Here is a 17,608-nt window from a genome sequence, read left to right on the forward strand (position 1 = left end):
AACGGGTTTCATTACTAATTCTTCAAAATTACCATAAAATAAGTAAAGTAAAAATACCTCTTTTTTAGATTGTATGTTCTTTATTGGCCAAAACCTGTATTGGAATAATTTACAAAGTGGCCAGCGAATCCTTGCACTTCTTGCTGAAGGCCAGGGTGTCCTCACACTCCTTGGTCTTGGACCAACGATCCGCCGGACAGTTGTGGAAGAACTGTCGGATCACACAGGCCAAAATAACACTGGACTTGGGCTCACAGAAGTGCTCGGACATCTGCTTGAAGAGGGGCTTCGTCAGGAACGTGGAGGTAATCTCCTCACCTTGTGAAAGTGTAGCATAAAAAGAGAACACCGTGGTGAAATATCTGATACTCACTCTTGCCATGACAGTGATCGAAGGCGTTGATCATTTCCTTGACATATTCCGGATCGTCGGGGAACTTCGCAGTGAAATATGTTCTCACGGCATCCATGTCCAGGTCCTGGTCCTTCATGAGGTTAAGTTTGCTGAAGACACACCTACCAAAGCAAGTGCCTCGAATAGCCCGGTCCGCCGTGATGTCCACCAAGGCCTCCTCGTTTGGATTGGGCAGCTGGAAGTTGGTCTCCTTGGCACATTCCTCGATTATGTCATTGTGTCCATCGGGGTGCCTGCAGCAATAGTGGATGTGCTCTTCGTTGACTGCCTCAGGGTTTTCGCAATCAATTTTAATTCCACTAGCGAACTGAACAAACAAAATTTAAACAATCAGGATTTATTTACGTTGAAGGACTCACCCAAATCAGACTGCAAAAGCTCCATAGAATTGCGCACTTCATTGCTCTGCTGTTTCTGGCAAAATGGATAGTTTCAACTACTTATATAGTGAACACCTACATCGCTTAAATATAAACAGGAAATCACCATCAATTTATCAAATGTCCAGCCATCAAGCTGTCAGATGGTATTCTGTTTTTCCGCTCATTTAATTTCAGCCATTACTAGGGACATTTGTTACATTTAATTAAGCAATCCAATTTTCATTTAAATTATAAATTGATTTTTTCAAATATTGAGGGCGCGTGATTTTATAAATGTTACGGCCATGGTAAATTAATCACATTCGAGAAGAGATGGTCAAGTTACTCAGTTATTGGGTGATTCTAGTACTGGTGGCCTTTTCGGAGGCGCAGGAGTCCGAAGAAGTCGATACAGTGGCCAGTTCTGTTGGAGATTTAACTGAAGAGAAATGCAACAAAAAAGTGGGTATCATTGGAAATCTTAAAGATAAGATTTCTATTTGATTGGAATTTAGAGAGATGGCTGCTGCTCTGAGCTCTATATAGGAGAAGAAGAGGACCTGGTCAAATGCTTCACTATACACTCGGCCAAATTACCAGCGGACGGGGATAGTGACATAGGCAAGACCCTGAGGTTTCTATCGGTGAGTGTATATTAAATGGTTTGAGTTAAGATTCCTCCCATGAAATACATTTCTAAATTGGTCTACTTCACAGTGCTTTGTGGAGTGCCTGTACAAGCAGAAGAAGTACATTGGCAAGAGCGATACCATCAACATGAAGATGGTCAAGCTGGACGCTGAGAAAATTTATGCGGATCGGCCTAAGGAGAAGGAGTACCACATCGAAATGTACGACTACTGTCGAAAGGATGCGGTGGGGGTTTATAATCTTTTAAAGGCAAGTCCCGGGGCAAACGTTCTTCTGAAGGGCGCCTGTCGTCCCTACCTGTTGATGGTCTTCATGTGCATGAGCGACTATCATCAAAAGCACGAGTGTCCCTACTTCCGCTGGGAGGGCACCACCAAGGCGGGAACGAAGGATCAGTGCGAGGAGGCCAAGTCCAAGTGCTACCTAATTGACGGAATAACGCTAGCCACAAAGAGTTCTGCCTGAAATAACTGAAATAAATGCGTTTTAAACTTGCTTTGTTTTTACAAGAAAGCATTAAATAATAAGTAAACTGGTTACATGATTTATTCACCTCACTGGCATGCAAACTCAGTATGTCTTTTTGTTTTAATCACACTTTACACACCACTTACTCGCACAGATGTATGAATTTGACGTTCGGTTGGCTCAAGTTGCGGATCTGGATGAGATTAACAAGCTAATCCGATCGCCGGGTGTCAGGTGGTTCGGCAATATCCGCCCCAAGTTTCGGGGCAAACACACCCTCTTTCATTCCTATCAGACCTACAGGATGGTGGCCCTTTGCAGGCAATCCTCTGAGCTGGTGGCCTACGCCGAAGTCCGGAATTATCCGTCCATCTCCGCCCTGCCCACAGATTGCTGGCTCGAGTGGCTATCCGTCAGATACTGGTATCCAACCTATGCAATCGCAGTGCTCTGCAGTATATAATACCTTCGCAATTAGTTTAACAGTGTCCATCAGCTGGCTGAATGCGTTGTTCTTCAACTTTTGCATCTACAAGAGCGAGTACTCCGCGGTTCTCGTTGAAATCGTCAAGGAGGTGTTGTACAGGGAGAACAGGGTTTGGTATCTGATCGCAGTGAGGACTCCGTATGTGCGACAACCCTTCCACTTCAATGAGACCTTTGACGACTTGGAAAAAATTGCCAAGGTGTATTATCCGAGGGAGTTTAGCACGGAGAACAACCCTAATACGCAGTCATTGTGCATTGTGCATCGGTTCGACATCCTGCGCAAGATTACCTACCGGAAGGCACTGTAAGTGTGTTAGGTTACTTCGTATTCCATCTATAAAAAGGACATATATTTCTAAAATGTAGACCTTTTACAGTATGAGAAAATGAATTTCTTAGGTGTACATTTTTTAATTCCACTTAGAAAGTTGCATCTCAACAGAGAAAAATGGTATTAAAATGGAACTGCAGATGTAGACTTTTATACCTTTGCAGAGAGTATTATGATTTCACTCAGAACCGACCCCATTAAGTATATATATTCTTGATCAGAAGCACTAGCAAAGTCGATCTAGCCATTTCCGTAGCCATTTATAGTCCGTTCGTATAAACGCTGAGATCTCGAAAACTACTTCTTGCGCAGTTTTTTCCAGCATAAAGTGTATTAATCCTTGATCAGCATCACTAGCAACTAAAACGCTTTAATCTGCCTACCTGAAGCTAGCAACAATCCTTACAAATTTAACATGGTGTTACTAATATTGACCACCTCCTATAACTGCAAGAGCATACAAACTTCGGCTTGCCGTACCTAACTTCCTTTCTTGTTTTATAATAACTGTGGTATGTTAATAAACAACTTCGACAGTCAATACGAACGGTTGTGCTTCTCTTGTGATCGATCAAGGAAAAACCTTCAAGTACCCGAAGTGAATCAACTCGTGAATCTATTTATAGATCTCTTATCTTATCGAATGACAATTTGACAGCCGCTCGTCAATCAAAAAGTGCAGCTTAAGTCGCTAATAATGCTCGACCCCCCCTGGAAGAGGCCCCCCGCACCCAACGGGAAGTACCTCGTCATCACCAAACATTTAGCAACACATCACCGTTCTTGATTAAGAAGACTATAGACTCTGCCGTAGGTGGAGAAGTCGCAGAATGCAAAAAAACTAGGGACGGAAACCTTCTGATCAAAACGAAGAACAAACTACAAGCTTAAAAACTACTCAAACTTACCGCAATGCCTTGCAACATCCCAATCCAAGTGTCAGAACACAGATCGCTTAACTCCTGCAAAGGAGTTATATACTGCAACGATTTGAGAGGCATTGATGAGGCAGAAATATTGGAGAACTTAAAATCACAAAAAGTAATAGAAGTTCACAAAATTACAAAAAAGGCAAGCTTTGGTCTAACCACCGAAACGGGTCTCATAATACTGACATACTACCTGCTTAACCTACCGGAAAATGAAAAAATAAACGTTCGACCATATATCCCTCAACCAATGCGTTGCATGAACTGTATGCGTATTGGACATATTGCGAAGTTCTGCAAAAAAGAAGGATCTTGCCTTAAGTGCAGCCGCAAAATTCATACAGATGCCGTGTTAGGAGAAGAATGCCAAGAAATCCCATGCTGCATAAATTGCCTAGAAAATAAGTACCCCGACACTAACCACATTCCAAGGGACAGGAAATGTCCAGTCTTTATAACTCACCAGGAAGTACAAGCCATAAAAACGCTACAAAAAGTCGACAACCGAAAAGCATGGTCCATCCACAAGCAGAGACATCAGCACGACGGTTCATTATATGCATCAATTGCCAAATCTACCCAAATCCAAGTAAATCAAGGACATAAGGAACAACAAAGCTTAATCGAACCCTCACCATCAACAACTCTGGAACAACCTACAACAAGCAACCAACGGAAAATTATCACATACAACGACGACGATGAGATGTCCACCAGCTCTATTAGTTCGGAGAAAAATACCAACGATAAGTCGAACCCTAGTTGCATAATTTACCCTAAAAACTTAACCAAAAGAGAAAAAAGATTATTAAAAAATGACGGCTCAAAAAGCCCAATACAGACCAGGTCTAAAGTTAAGAAAATTGAAATTAAAAATACAACTAACCTAGCGCCTTAAATTCTATCTAACTTTTTACAATGTCCTTCAATATACTACAATGGAATATGAACGGATACACTAACAACTATAACGAACTCTTAATCTTAATAAAACAATACAACCCAAAAATTATTTCTATACAAGAAACCCATTTAACACCTTCCCAAAACATCCCTATCCCAGTAAACTTTGAAATTTACCACACATTATCCATCGTAGCCAAAGGCGGAGTAGCTATACTAATACACAAATCATTGCAACACACACAAATCTCTACAAGGCATATTTTTGATGCCATTGCTCTTGAAGTTCATTCAGCTAAAAAATTTATTATATTCGCCGCATACATTCCCCCAAATCAAAAGTTCTCTCAAAGTGACTTGGAAACAATGTTTCCAACCTTTCAGAATACACCATCCTTAATCACAGGCGACTTCAACAGTTGGAATCGCTTGTGGGGATCACCCAAAAATAATAGAAAGGGAAACACGCTAGGAAAATTCATACACAACAACAACTACATAATCCTAAACAATGGCAAACCCACACATTTCTCCACACATGGGACATACACGCACGTTGACTTTACTCTCTGCTCCCCAGATCTTAAAATTTTTTGCACCTTCAAAATTAGTGACGCACTGCAAGGAAGTGATCACTTCCCCATTGTCGTACAAATGTTTCCCTTACAGAATAAAAAAGCATATAGGTACCTACCCAGATTTGTCATGAACCTAGCGGATTGGGATAAATACGAAACACTCACGAATAACCTAAACACCAGTTTACCAATAGCACCCAACACCAACCAAGAAGCTAGTAACATAAATAAAATAATTTTACAGAGTGCTTACAAAACCATCCCCCAAACCAAGGCCCCTAAACAGCACTACAACGTACCATGGTGGAATAGAACACTAGAGTCCCTAAAAAACAAAAAAAACGTAGCTTGGAGAACATTCAACAGAAACATGAGCACCCAAAATCTTGTAAACTTTAAACGAATTAACGCACTGTACAGAAGGGAAATTAGAACCTCAAAAAAGGAAAGTATACAAATTTTAACATCCAGCATCAGCCCAGACACTAAATGCAAAACTATCTGGAATAAAATACGCACTTTTTGTGGCTTACATAAGGCAACTTCCATTCATTGTATCAAGGACTACAGTTTAAATCACACCCTTACTGATCAGGGGGATATAGCCAACGCATTCTCAAAGCATTGGTCTTTCCGCTCAGATGACAGGAATTTCTCGACACTTTTTCTACAAGCTAAAAACGATATAGTTAACAACAGACCCCATGACTTACCACACAGAACTGCAGAATTCATGGAGCAAGATATAAACTTCATCGAATTTTCTGCAGCGTTAAATAGCCTCAAGGGAAACACACCAGGGTACGACAAAATCAATTACTCAATGATCAAGCACTCTTCAAAATCTTTGAAAAAAAGAATAATTATTCTATTCAACAGCATTCTAAGATCGCACATACCACAAACATACAAAGTCAGCACAATAATCCCAATCCACAAGCCCGGCAAAGACAAAACTTTAATCGAATCCTACCGCCCTATATCGCTTAATCCATGCATATCTAAAGTATTAGATAAAATAATCTCCAAAAGACTATGGTGGTTTGTTACAACTAACAAATTGCTTAATAGTCACCAACTTGGCTTCAGGAAAGGGAAATCGGTTACAGACTGTCTACCGTTTGTAGACGCTTTGGTCAGCCGAGCCCTCACCGAAAAACGACATGTTTCCATAGTTTCTTTAGATTTTGAAAAGGCATTCGAAAAAGTAGGACTACACACAATAATAGGCCAACTGAAGGCTTGGGGTTGCGGCCAAAAAACCATAAGCTATGTAAGCAATTTTATGACGAACAGAAAAATTCGAGTACGTACGAACCAGACACACTCAAGTATTCAAAATCTGCACAACGGCATTCCACAAGGATCCCCACTATCGGTAATTTTATTCTTAATAGCTTTCAACAGCCTGGCAGACATAATAGAAAAACATAGACACCCGAAATTCACTGCCTATGCAGATGATTTCAACATTCTAATTGACCTAAAAAGAAGCAAATCCGTAATATCCAACTTAGACTTTCTGTTCTCTGAAATAAGCAACTGGTGCTCAATCTCTGGAGCAACAATATCCCTAGAGAAATGCAACCACTTACATATATGTAGGAAAACAAACTGCCATTGTAAAGTAGAAACAAGCATATGTCCGATAAAAACATCTAAAGAAATAACCATTTTAGGACTAACTTTAAACTCAAAGTATAGATGAAACTCTCACATTAACAGATTAAAAAAATCACTGTCCAAGCCACTAAACATTATAAAATGTCTTTCAAGCTATAAATACAATAGTCATCCTCATACACTTGTCCAAATAGCAAACAGCATATTTATATCAAAAATCGAATTCGCCTTACCAATCTACGGAAACGCCCCAAAGTCTACGTTAAGGCCAATTAAAACAAACATGAACTCAGCTCTCCGCTCAGCGTTAGGAGCATTCCCGTCCACTCCAACCCACAATCTCTACCTTGAAGCGAATGTATGCCCCCTAGAAACAAAAATCCAGTTTATGAAAGCCAAACTTTGGAACACAATAGTACACTGCCAGGACACCCCCCTTTGTCCCATAGTAAACAAAATTATAAACAAACAGAATAAAAAATATAAAAACTCAGTACTCCAAGACTGCATCAACATATGCTCCAATCTAGATCTAACAATTACCCCGGTAAAAAAACTAAGTAAGTCCAACCCCCCATGGCAGATAAGACCTGAAGCATTAGACACACACCTCAACAAAAAAAGAAAAGTAACTACCCCAAAAGAAATATTTTTAAAAGAATTTAAAAATTAAAAAACTATAACCTTATATACACGGACGGATCTCTATCAAATGAAATAATTGGCTATGCAATAACAACAGAAAGTTCAACCATAAAACTAGGTGTGCTACCTGAATACTCTTCAGTGTATACAGCAGAAGCTACAGCAATCCTTGACGCGATCGAGATAGGACTAAAAAGTAGAGGGAAAACCTGCATTTGCACTGATTCCCTGTCAGTAGTGGAAAGCATAAAAATACAGAAAACTCAACATATCTTATCTCCAAAATTCGAAATCTTATAATAAACAACTTCCCTAAAATAAAACTTCTTTTGGTACCAAGCCATGTAGGGATAGCTGGAAACGAATTTGCCGATGAAGCTGCTAAAGCAGCTACAATCTCCCCCCTAATAGCTTCAACAAACATAAATAAATTAGATAGGAATAGATATTTAAAATTAACACTGCTTAATTTTGCTCCACAACTGATTAATAAAACATCCACATGGTATCAAACAACGAATGTCAGTCATCTTAACATTGCCCACTACACAAAAAACCCCCTCTTTAATAATCTATCAAAAATTGAACAAACCAAGCTTATACGGTTACGTCTTGGGCACACTAGACTGACCCATGCAAATAGATTTGTGCAACCGCCATCAAACCAATGCAAATTTTGCAATTGTACGGACATATCAATAAAGCATATATTGAATGAATGCCCAACCTTCCACAATATCAGACCCAAAACACCAAACTCCGATCTCATCCCTCTCCTAACTAATCCTAGCCCTGAAAACTTACTTATCCTTCTTACATTTCTAAAAAAGGCCAACATTATAAATGAATTATAAGGCTACAAAAAACAAAATGTAGAAATACTTTCTAATTTCAAGTTTAAGATTAAGAATTCTATGTTTTCTAATTAAGTGTTATTTGTTAATTGTAATCTAATCGTTAAGTGTTGAACCCTATATAAGTACTAAGAAATATCTGAATAGATAACCAGCCGAAAGCCCCAGCAGCTATGGCTGTCATCACTACTGTAGCTTAGCTTTTATAAGTAAGCCTACAGTGTACAAATAAATAAATAATAAATATATTTATTATTTTAATTTATTTAAGACCTGAGGACAATGATGAAATCATCGCCCTCCAAGCGATCGAGATGCCGAAACTCCGAGAGGAGCTGGGTGAATTCTACATAGCCGAGGAGGTGATGAGGCAGGATGCCGATGCCGAGAAGAGCTTGCTCGTCGTAGCCGAGACTGCCAACCAGTGCGAGGAGACCGACATAGCCATCTTTCTGTGGCTGACCACGGACATAGACATCCTCTTCTATGTGCGCAACTACGAGGTGGAACAATTCGGCAACCTGGTGAAACCTGCGGATAGCAAGTCCTTTCACTATGAGACGTTGACGGTGTCGTAAGTGATCGGACTGTACGTGGGCAGATTACGTTCTTATCACATGTCCTGCAGCTCGGTTCAACGAAGAGCGGAGGCCAGTATGTTTACCACAGATGCCCTGGAAGACTTGGATGCCATGACTATCCTGGGAGGTCTGCAGAGAATTGACAGCGGTATGAGGTGGGATAACGTTTTTAAATGACAACACCAAAACACATATTGTGGCCTTTAAAAATGAATAGACTCTATTCCTAAAAATCTATCTTAAGGTAAAAATACACATATTTTATTAGATAGAAAGATAAAATCATACTTTCTAGAATTAAAAATCCTAATTTTTTTAATTTACCAAAAAAAAAATATTAAATAAGATTATTTGTATAATCAAAATAATTTTATTTTCCTAAAATGGTGCAGGTTTTGTCTTTTGTCAGTACCTTTTTTCTCCAAGTGGGACGGTGTTCTGAATTGAATTGAATTTTTTCTCGACAGTGTGGCCAGCGCCGGAAAGATGAAGGTAAGTTCCATCGGTGGGACTATTGACGACACAGTTACGGCGGGCGAAAACAAGTTTTTTATGCGAGAAGGCCTATACTCCAAGTTCAAGTACATCCTTGAGAGTGAGTTCTAGTGTTGAGATTCAAGCGGTACATAACTTTGGTCCACATAGAACTTCGCAGCACCGAGTACTACTTGCGGCACGAGCAGAGCGTGATGAATTTCATATATCCTGCCGGAAAAGAGCCTGCAGGACCGGCAGCCAGGGAGGCGGCTTCCAACGTCTTCGTCCTGAAGTGCATTGTGGCGCGACCGGACTTTCCCCTGCCCCGTCTCTTCAACGCAATGGTGGCGATGTTCGGGGCATATCCGGATAGGGACTACTGCATGATGGTCATGACCGCTAAGAAGAAGGCCAACAAGAGCTACCTGGAGGTGTTGCAATACTTCATGGTAAGAACTATTCTATCTTTCAATCCTACGAAAAATACATATTTATATTACTCTTAAATAGAACGATGTTAAGCAGGTACATATCCTGGTAGATTTATTTAGTTTATTATCTAAATAATAGATTTCCTAACCCCCAGCCCGTGGTCTCCAGACCAAGTAACGTGAGCAATATCGACGAGGTGTACATAACCCATCGGAGCACCATCTTTGGGGATATTAGCCTGTACAAGCTGGAAAAGGAGGATGTGTCCTTGGTGCACAAAATGGCCCTGGGAAACTTGGACAAAGATGTACATTCCGCCGACTCTAGTTCCAGCAGCTTCTCGTACTGCTCCAAGATTAACGAGCGGGAGGAACTGGAGCACGAGCTTCGTTTCCTGGATGCCATAATGAAGGATGTGCTGGAGAACGAGTTCAGTGAATTTTCGGTCTTCACGATTCGATGTGGAAACTCCACGAGACCGGCCAAGGAAAACACTTCCATTGGGTTTGTGGTGCTGCGGCAGTTCCACAGCTATGCCAAGCTCTTCGACCACTACCACCTGCCCAGGCACGACAACCATTTGGATCGACGAAGGGCCGAGATCATAGCGGTGCGACTGCACCCCCTCTTCTTGGTCAGCGCCGATCTGATCTTCAGAGACTTGGCCAGGAAGACTAACTTCTGCGACTTTTATTTCATCAGTGCTTTCGATGTAAGTTGATGGCGTGCTGTGCATATGATCACTTGAAAAAATCCTCTGCAGGGTTACAAGTACAGCAACGACCTGAAGAAAATGATGATGGTCATAGAGCCGAAATCCGTTAAGAAGGCGCCGGTGTTTTCCGGAGTCAATGTAGATCAGAAGAAGCCCAAAAGCCGGTTGCATGTGCCCATGCCCAACTTCGCCAAGGATTACCTGATCATCTACCGGCACAAGCTCAATCCGGTCAAGTGGTTCACCAACAGCAGGAAGCTGGTTGTTATTGGATTCGGTGCACTGACCAAGGCTTTCCTGAGACTGCTCGTCTTTCAGTGGAACAGCAAGGAGTGAGTAATCCTATTTCAACTGTTCTATTGTAACTGCGATATGATATGATACGATTATTCATAATTCCTCTCATTTAGCCACAAAAACTCGGAAAACTACACCTGCTTGAGTCGACTTCAAGTGACAGTAATATGTCGGCCGGGAATTGTGGAGGCGGACTACGACAGCCTTTTCAAGTGCCCCTATTGCACGAGCACTCTGGGATGCTATCTTTCCTACCAGAACGAGTCCTGCTTCGTACGGGATTGTTGCTTGCGGATGGACTTGCGGCACTGGGTGCACTTTGTGCCCGGAAAGGTGCAGCAGATTAATAGGTAGGATATAGCCCCATTCTTATTTCACTTACCCATTTACTTGCCATATAAGAGAGAAAAAGCTGGTGAAGCTAGAGACCTGCGAAATACACTACGACACCCTTCTGCTTATGTGTGACCGAATGTTTGTGCTTCGCTCCCCGGAAACGCCAATGGGCACCGGTCGACCCAGCAACCTCGTCGAGCTCAATTTCCGTCTGAACAAGTTCATGCTGTTCTACAAGGTCCGGGCTCTCCTGGAGCACATGCCGCGAACCTACTTGGTCGTGGTGTACGGCTCCAATCTGTACACCTACGAGTGCATTGCCTTTCTGATTGGCCATGGCGTCGATTGTTCGCGGATGATTTTCGTCCAGCCGCATCGTTACACCGGCAGGGAGGCGGATATGAAGGAAAAGAATCCCTACTGGGACAAAAACCTGCAGCTCGTCCTGGATGAAATCCTCGAGGATAAAGGCGTCTCGATCTTTTTGGACTATGACTTTCACCACTACAACCTGCACAAATCGTCGGACTTCATTATGGAGGTGATATTTCAGCATTTCCCCAGTAGAAAGCAGGCGACCTTCGAATGTGATCTGTTTATCTCCTTTGAGGAGGGACACCTCAACCAAAGGCACAAGAATTGTGAGTATCCCCAAGCGGAATGCTGAATCCCAAATACATAATTCTTCATTAGTTCTGAGGTCTGCCAAGATTGAGTTTGAAGGCAACGAAATTCTGGTAGACGAGCAATACAGGACCAATGATCCAAACATCTATGCATTTGGCAGCTTTGTCAGGATCCGGAAGACGCCGAACTACCAGTACAGGTTCGTCAGTGAGCGGGAGCTATCCCGCAAGGTGAGAAGCGCATCCATTAAGGTATCTAAAATGTATTCTAATAATATTACTGTGTCTGCTAGATTTTACACTATTTGGGAATTGTTACTCAGAAAAATTTCGAGGATCGTTTCTCAGAGCCTCAGCTCTTCCAGGCTATTCTGCCGCTGCGCTATTTCATCACAAAAGTTACCATGCCACGGAGATACCTCCAATCGCACTTGAATGTCACGGAAAATTGCAATATGACAACTTATAAGGATAATACCTTCTGCCGCGTGGCACTATCCACGCATAAGATAGTGGATGAGATCGTGGTGGTGACGAAAATGGTTACTCAACCCGTTGTTGAGTAATTATGTTGTATTTCTGATTTATGTTCCATTTTAGGAGTGCCATTTGGACTTCCTGCACCACTTTTGTGGCAAGCATGAGCTGCTGCTAAACAAGCTCAGGTCGCGCTTTAAGGCCCGCACGATTCACAATTTCCTAAAGTACTTTCAAGAGCCCTGGACGGAGTTGATCATGCACGAGAACTTCGAGGACCTTCAGGAGGAAAACAAGGCCTTGCTCACCCCTATGGCTTCCTCTGCGCTCTCAGTGGGTCATCAATCCAACCTCAATCATTATTTAATGCATATTCCTTTACAGCGTGCAGAGCGCGGGGCCTTGGGGGATGTCACCGATATGGACTTCTTCACGCTGAACAAGCGCTACATGGAGATAAAAATATTGGACTTCCTGAGAGAGCATCGACGGGACTTCCGGCATAAGTTTGCCCTTCCCGAGGATTTCCACAGATTGGATCTGCCCGACTCTGACCGCCACTTGGACACGGAGGAGAGTGATGTGTCATCGGACTCGACAGAGACGTAGTTTTCAGAAGCTAAGCAGTCCGTTCCTGTACTTTCCGATTTGCTTGTGCAGTAGTGCTCCGACTCAAATACACGTTGAACAAAATTCATAAAATGCCCCTGCCTCAAGACAATACTTTAATAGTCGCGGCGGGAATTCGGGATGTGCGGCGCATAGAGGATCTCTATGAGGCCAAGAACACCTGGCACTTTGGGGTGAAGGACACGCCGCCGCTGGACACGTTGTTCGTTAGGAACCAGGCGCAGAGGCTGTTGGTCTACAACAAGCAGGAGTTTCACCTGCTGCTGGCCTACAGCGAGTTCGCCAACCATCCGAACATTCCGGTGCTACACAACGATCTCTGGCTGCACTGGCTGAGTGCTCGGTTTTGGTAGGTCAGATTGAGTATCTTCCAGCCAGCAGATCCCTGATAAACCTACCCCAAAAGCCTAGATCTTCCCATCACGCTGCTCAATTCAATCTTCTTCAACTTCTTCATCTGCAAGGAGAGCCAGACAAATATTCTCAAAAACGTTATCCTTGAGGTCTTCTATAATGAGCATTTGGTCAACTACATGCTGGTGGTCAAGCCCCCAGACTGCCCACCAGGCCAATACGAAACCGTTCAGGAATTGGGCAAAACCTATTACCCGAAGTACTCAAAAGTCTCCGAGCAAAAGCATCTCCCCGCTGTCATCGTGATCCAGCGGCTGAACATCATGCCAAGTATCTCCTTTCGCAAGGCGCTGTGAGTTGGTCACTTTAGTCCTTATCCGAGCTCCTCTTCTCCTCCTTTGCAGACCCGAGGACAATGACGATATTGTCGAGATGATAGATTCAGAGGATCCGGAGCTGCGGAAAAAGCATGGAGACTTTTACATTGCAGAGCACCTGCTGAATGTGGAGGGGTCTGAGGATAACGATAAGATTATAATTGCTGAGGTACGAGAGGCTTTCTTTCTTAGCTGTCTATAAGATACTCATTTGTAAGTAGTTTGAGGAGGAGATTGCTGAGAATGTCAAGGGTGCGGGCTTGATGTGGCTGTCGGACTCAATAGATATTGAGAAGCTGGCCACCAACTTCCACCTGGAGCGCCTGGGTAATTTGGCGAGATATACTCCGGGAATCAAGCACGCTCGTGTGCATTTTGACGTGCTGTTAGTTAATTTAACGCCTTAATAAGTAGTTTTATTATACATGCTATTTTATTTTAAAGCTCTGTGGAGCAAAAGTCATTTAAGCAGTTGTACACCAAGTCGCAAATGGAGGTAATATATAAGACCCGAGAAAGTAGGATAAACCAAGGTGGACACGATGAAGCGAAGAACGTATTATTCAGGAAGTACAAGCACATATATGATGGTGAGTAGCGATTCATTGGCACGTTTACTTTTGGGTAATAAATGTACAACACTTAGAACTCCGTAAGGCCAGCTACTATATGAAAGCCAGTCAAGACAAACTGGAAATCGCCTTCGATTTGCCACCTGGCGAGCACTCGCACAGTGAACATCGCATGCAGCACTTGGGTAAGGCCTCCAACGGCTTCCTGCTGAAGATGTTCCAGTTGCATCCACTGGTTCGCTTCGAGTACACATACTACTCCTTGTCAGCCATGTTCAGCGCCTTTCCGGATCACGATTACTGCGTGACAATGGTGCCAGCCACCGTGTCTACGAGTCCCTGCCAGCGGGAACTGCTCCGGTTCTTCTTGGTAGGTCATGGAAACTTGTTTCTGGAAGTTCTCCTTCTCCAATTTCTTATCCCCCAGCCGGTCGCCCATCGTCCGAGTAGTTCCGTGTCCGAAAACATGTTCGTTGCACATCGAAGTACTTTGTTTGGGGAGCTCCGTGTCCAGCGCTTCGAAAGGCAGGAGATTGATGATGTTAGAACGGTCATTAGCTCCCAGGGCCGCAAGAGGGACACATATCTGAATGAAGAACCTGGTGAAGGTAGTAGGCTCGACGAATACACGCAGGAGGTGCTGGGTATTTTTGATGATATCATTGATGAAATCCTTGAGAATCCCATGTCTGACCTGACCTGCTTCACCATTCGTTGCGGTCAGTCCAAGAAGCACACCGACTGCCCATTGGTGGGCTTTCTGATTCTGAGGTGGTACTAAGAATTTGCTATACCATTTCTTCTTTAATCCGCCCTATATGGTATCCTTAGTCCCTTTCTGATTTATGATGACTTAAGCAAGGTATTCATGATGCCACGCGATCAGTTCTCGCTGATGCACAATCGTGGAGAGATAGTGATGTTCAGGCTACACCCGTTCTTCCAGATGTGGTGCAACCCGATTCTTCGCACGGTGGCTTTGTACGACAATTACCGAGAGTTGTATTATATGAACTACTTCAATGTTTGTCCATTTTGCGACTGGAAAATGTCGAGAATAATAGCGGAACTCCTTCTTTAGGGAATATCGCTGCCCAACGACCTGATGTACAACATGATGCCCGTGGAGCCTCGCCGCATGAAGAAGAATCTCTTCCATTACAGGTGCTTTTCGGTGAAACGACGCGTGTCAAAAGCCTCCCGTTCTTCCACTGTGGATATCTGCATCAGTCGCCTGCGGCTCTTCTGCCACAATCTGCAGCCCACCATGCACATGGGTGGGAAGAATTCCCTGGTAATCGTGGGCTTCTCGCACACTAGCCTAGCTTTTTTGCGGACCGTCATCTTCGCCTGGAATTCTAAAGAGTAAGATCTATCATGCATAGGTAGTATAGTTAGTTTTCGTGGTAGTTTAGAATATTTATTTTAAGAATCTTTTCAAATCTACATTTTTGTTCTTTTAGTGTTTTCAAATATAAGATGTGCTTAAAACGAATTATTTTATAATTTCTCCATCAGCTTGATTAATTATAGAAAGTACAACTGCCTTCCCATGGTGGACATCAGAGTGATTGTGGGTCACGGGGTTCTGGAATCGGCCTACGATTGTGAATTTTCATGCAGCTACTGCGCGAATGGTCGGAACTGCTATGTGGATACAGGGAACTTGAATCCGTTTGTAAGGGACGTAATGCAGCGTATGGATGTGAGGCATTGGGTGCGCTTTGTGCCCGGAGTTCTCAAGAACATAAAGAGGTGAGAGACAGCTGAAGCTTAAGCAACTCAAATATTGACTACAAATATAAAAAGTTTTAGGCACGGGTGTAAGCATCAGTTTTTATACTTAATTATTATAGAAGGGAAATTCTTACCTATACTTTTATTTATTGTTATAATCCATTTAGGCAGGAAAAAATAGTGGAACTATTGGACGGTTGCAACCTGTACTACGAGAAGCTGATCTTGATGTCTGCCACAAGATTCGGTTTTCAGGACAAGGAATTCAAAGGGCATCCAATGCCTATCAACTATGTGGTCAATAATCATCGGCTGGACAGGATTATCTTCTACCACAAGCTTCGCGAGATGGTCGACACCATGGAGAAGTATAACATAATTGTCTATGGATATAACTTGAGCCTCTACGAGTGCCTTCACTTTTTGGTGACGCATGGCTGTAATGCCCAGAGCATCACATACGTGCAGCCCCATGTTCCGGCCGTAATGGAGGAACTGGGAAATCCTGAGGAGGACTCTCGACTGGATCCGATTATCCTGGAAATGGTAGCCGATCTGGGGATCACGATCCACTTGTCAACCAACTACAGCCAATTTATTCTGAGCGAAGACAATACGCACATCGAGCAAGTGGAGTTCACAACGCATCCAGGCAGAAAAAAGGTCCTGCTGGATTGCGATCTCTTCGTCAACTATAATGGGAATACCATAAGTACAACCCTAGAGAACGGTGAGCTACTTCCAGACTATCTTTCCTTTCATCCAAATCTTCGCCCTTCTCAGTTCTTTCAAACGCAGGAATAGAGTTGTTCGACAGGAAAATCGTGGTTAATGCACGTTATTGCACCAATGATCGCAACATTTTCGCCGCTGGCAGGAATGTGGTCATGTTGCCCAAGCCCAACTTTCAGTACACTTACACCAGTCCCCAAGAAATGGCTGAAAAAGTGAGTATCAGTCGGGCGTTTTTCTTTAAATTGCAATCAAGTCTTTGGTTCCTTAGTTGGCCTACGAATTGAACATGGTGAAGATTGTGATGCAGTCGCGGTACTCGAGGCCCTTCATGTTCACGGGCATTCTGCCCATGGGCTACCATATCATCAAGTTCACCCAACCGAAGCCCATGCTTATAGGGCAACTCCCCGTCGATTTTTCAGAGAGCATGACCACCTACCAAAACGGAGACTTCTGCCGCATTCGACTCAACAGAAAGCTCATTGTCATAGAGATAGTGTGCGTCACCAAAAAGGTATGGTGTTATTTTAATTACTGGGATAGATAATCCGAATAACTAACGATAAATCCCCAGCCGAAGCGACTTTACTTCATGGAGTACTTTTGCGGCAAGCATGCTATGCTTCTGAATGATCTCCGTGGTCGTTTTCAGTCCGGTTGGATTAAAAACTTCCTGGAGTTCTTCCAACAGCCCTGGACAGAGCTCCTCATGCACGACAGATTCGAGGATCTGCAACTGAAGAATCGCCGACTCCTGCTGGCCATGTTGCTGATGAACAACAAGGATGCGAACAACGCCAGGAGCAGTTTGGAGAGCACGCAGCGGCAAAGGCTCGAGGAAAACGTAATCGACTTCGTTCGAACGTACCGCAAGGACTTCACCCATGAGTTCGCCTTGCCAGAGGATTGGGGTGTCTTTAATCTGTGATTCAGTTTGCCTTAGTTTTCCATGTTTCAGTACTCCAATGTGTTATTGTATTACAGAAATAAATTTCCGCTCGGATTGACAACGAA

The 17,608-nt window shown here is 43.1% G+C and overlaps 4 protein-coding genes across 8 annotated transcripts; 3 read left to right on the forward strand and 1 right to left on the reverse strand.

Annotated features, from left to right (window-relative positions):
• Positions 1-109: 109 nt before the first annotated feature.
• LOC108026604 (general odorant-binding protein 68) lies at positions 110-954 on the reverse strand. Its single transcript, XM_044092086.2, has 3 exons — positions 775-954; positions 374-722; positions 110-318 (listed from the first exon to the last, which is right to left on the reverse strand). Exons 1-3 carry the CDS (start codon positions 814-816, stop codon positions 110-112), a joined length of 600 nt encoding a protein of 199 aa, XP_043948021.1. The 5' UTR covers positions 817-954.
• A 156-nt stretch (positions 955-1,110) lies between these two features.
• On the forward strand, positions 1,111-1,893 carry LOC108026510 (uncharacterized). The gene is made up of 3 exons (XM_017097456.1): positions 1,111-1,239; positions 1,293-1,421; positions 1,495-1,893. Exons 1-3 carry the CDS (start codon positions 1,111-1,113, stop codon positions 1,891-1,893), a joined length of 657 nt encoding a protein of 218 aa, XP_016952945.1.
• A 108-nt stretch (positions 1,894-2,001) lies between these two features.
• Positions 2,002-12,891, forward strand: LOC108026616 (cilia- and flagella-associated protein 61). Of its 4 annotated transcripts, none has more exons than XM_017097600.3 (14): positions 2,002-2,319; positions 2,375-2,689; positions 8,520-8,822; positions 8,877-8,984; positions 9,297-9,424; positions 9,475-9,755; positions 9,893-10,450; positions 10,502-10,785; positions 10,864-11,100; positions 11,153-11,727; positions 11,780-11,943; positions 12,006-12,254; positions 12,313-12,522; positions 12,574-12,891. In XM_017097600.3, the coding sequence occupies exons 1-14, from the start codon at positions 2,051-2,053 to the stop codon at positions 12,796-12,798; spliced, it is 3,906 nt and encodes a 1,301-aa protein (XP_016953089.1). In that variant the 5' UTR covers positions 2,002-2,050; the 3' UTR covers positions 12,799-12,891. The 4 variants fall into 4 exon arrangements, 3 of the variants coding, with proteins under 3 accessions (XP_016953089.1, XP_050743585.1, XP_050743586.1); XM_050887628.1 differs by having other exon boundaries at positions 8,892-8,984; XR_007763999.1 differs by lacking the exon at positions 12,574-12,891 and having other exon boundaries at positions 11,780-11,912; positions 12,313-12,456.
• LOC108026617 (cilia- and flagella-associated protein 61) lies at positions 12,891-17,608 on the forward strand. 2 transcript variants are annotated; one of them, XM_017097601.3, is made up of 14 exons: positions 12,891-13,168; positions 13,226-13,525; positions 13,578-13,719; positions 13,772-13,935; positions 13,995-14,140; positions 14,197-14,492; positions 14,550-14,893; positions 14,954-15,146; positions 15,204-15,487; positions 15,641-15,877; positions 16,027-16,589; positions 16,643-16,806; positions 16,863-17,108; positions 17,169-17,608. In XM_017097601.3, exons 1-14 carry the CDS (start codon positions 12,891-12,893, stop codon positions 17,520-17,522), a joined length of 3,711 nt encoding a protein of 1,236 aa, XP_016953090.1. In that variant the 3' UTR covers positions 17,523-17,608. The 2 variants fall into 2 exon arrangements, with proteins under 2 accessions (XP_016953090.1, XP_050743587.1); XM_050887630.1 differs by lacking the exons at positions 12,891-13,168; positions 13,226-13,525; positions 13,772-13,935 and having other exon boundaries at positions 13,613-13,719.

This window comes from Drosophila biarmipes, chromosome 2R, assembly GCF_025231255.1.
Source record: "Drosophila biarmipes strain raj3 chromosome 2R, RU_DBia_V1.1, whole genome shotgun sequence".
Classification (NCBI taxonomy): Eukaryota; Metazoa; Arthropoda; class Insecta; order Diptera; family Drosophilidae; genus Drosophila; species Drosophila biarmipes.

Excerpts from the sequence above, each read along its gene's own strand:
- LOC108026617 (XM_017097601.3), top strand. The coding sequence starts at position 12,891 with ATGCCCCTGCCTCAAGACAATACTTTAATAGTCGCGGCGGGAATTCGG. Across the intron at positions 13,720-13,771 it reads ATAAGATTATAATTGCTGAG|TTTGAGGAGGAGATTGCTGA; the intron begins GTACGAGAGGCT and ends ATTTGTAAGTAG. Across the intron at positions 16,807-16,862 it reads CCCAAGAAATGGCTGAAAAA|TTGGCCTACGAATTGAACAT; the intron begins GTGAGTATCAGT and ends TTGGTTCCTTAG.
- LOC108026604 (XM_044092086.2), bottom strand. The coding sequence starts at position 816 with ATGAAGTGCGCAATTCTATGGAGCTTTTGCAGTCTGATTTGG. Across the intron at positions 723-774 it reads GCTTTTGCAGTCTGATTTGG|TTCGCTAGTGGAATTAAAAT; the intron begins GTGAGTCCTTCA and ends TTGTTTGTTCAG. Across the intron at positions 319-373 it reads CGATCACTGTCATGGCAAGA|GTGAGGAGATTACCTCCACG; the intron begins GTGAGTATCAGA and ends CACTTTCACAAG.
- LOC108026510 (XM_017097456.1), top strand. The coding sequence starts at position 1,111 with ATGGTCAAGTTACTCAGTTATTGGGTGATTCTAGTACTGGTGGCCTTT. Across the intron at positions 1,240-1,292 it reads AAGAGAAATGCAACAAAAAA|AGAGATGGCTGCTGCTCTGA; the intron begins GTGGGTATCATT and ends ATTGGAATTTAG. Across the intron at positions 1,422-1,494 it reads AGACCCTGAGGTTTCTATCG|TGCTTTGTGGAGTGCCTGTA; the intron begins GTGAGTGTATAT and ends TCTACTTCACAG.
- LOC108026616 (XM_017097600.3), top strand. The coding sequence starts at position 2,051 with ATGTATGAATTTGACGTTCGGTTGGCTCAAGTTGCGGATCTGGATGAG. Across the intron at positions 2,320-2,374 it reads TGGCTATCCGTCAGATACTG|TTTAACAGTGTCCATCAGCT; the intron begins GTATCCAACCTA and ends CTTCGCAATTAG. Across the intron at positions 11,944-12,005 it reads AGCGGGAGCTATCCCGCAAG|ATTTTACACTATTTGGGAAT; the intron begins GTGAGAAGCGCA and ends TGTGTCTGCTAG.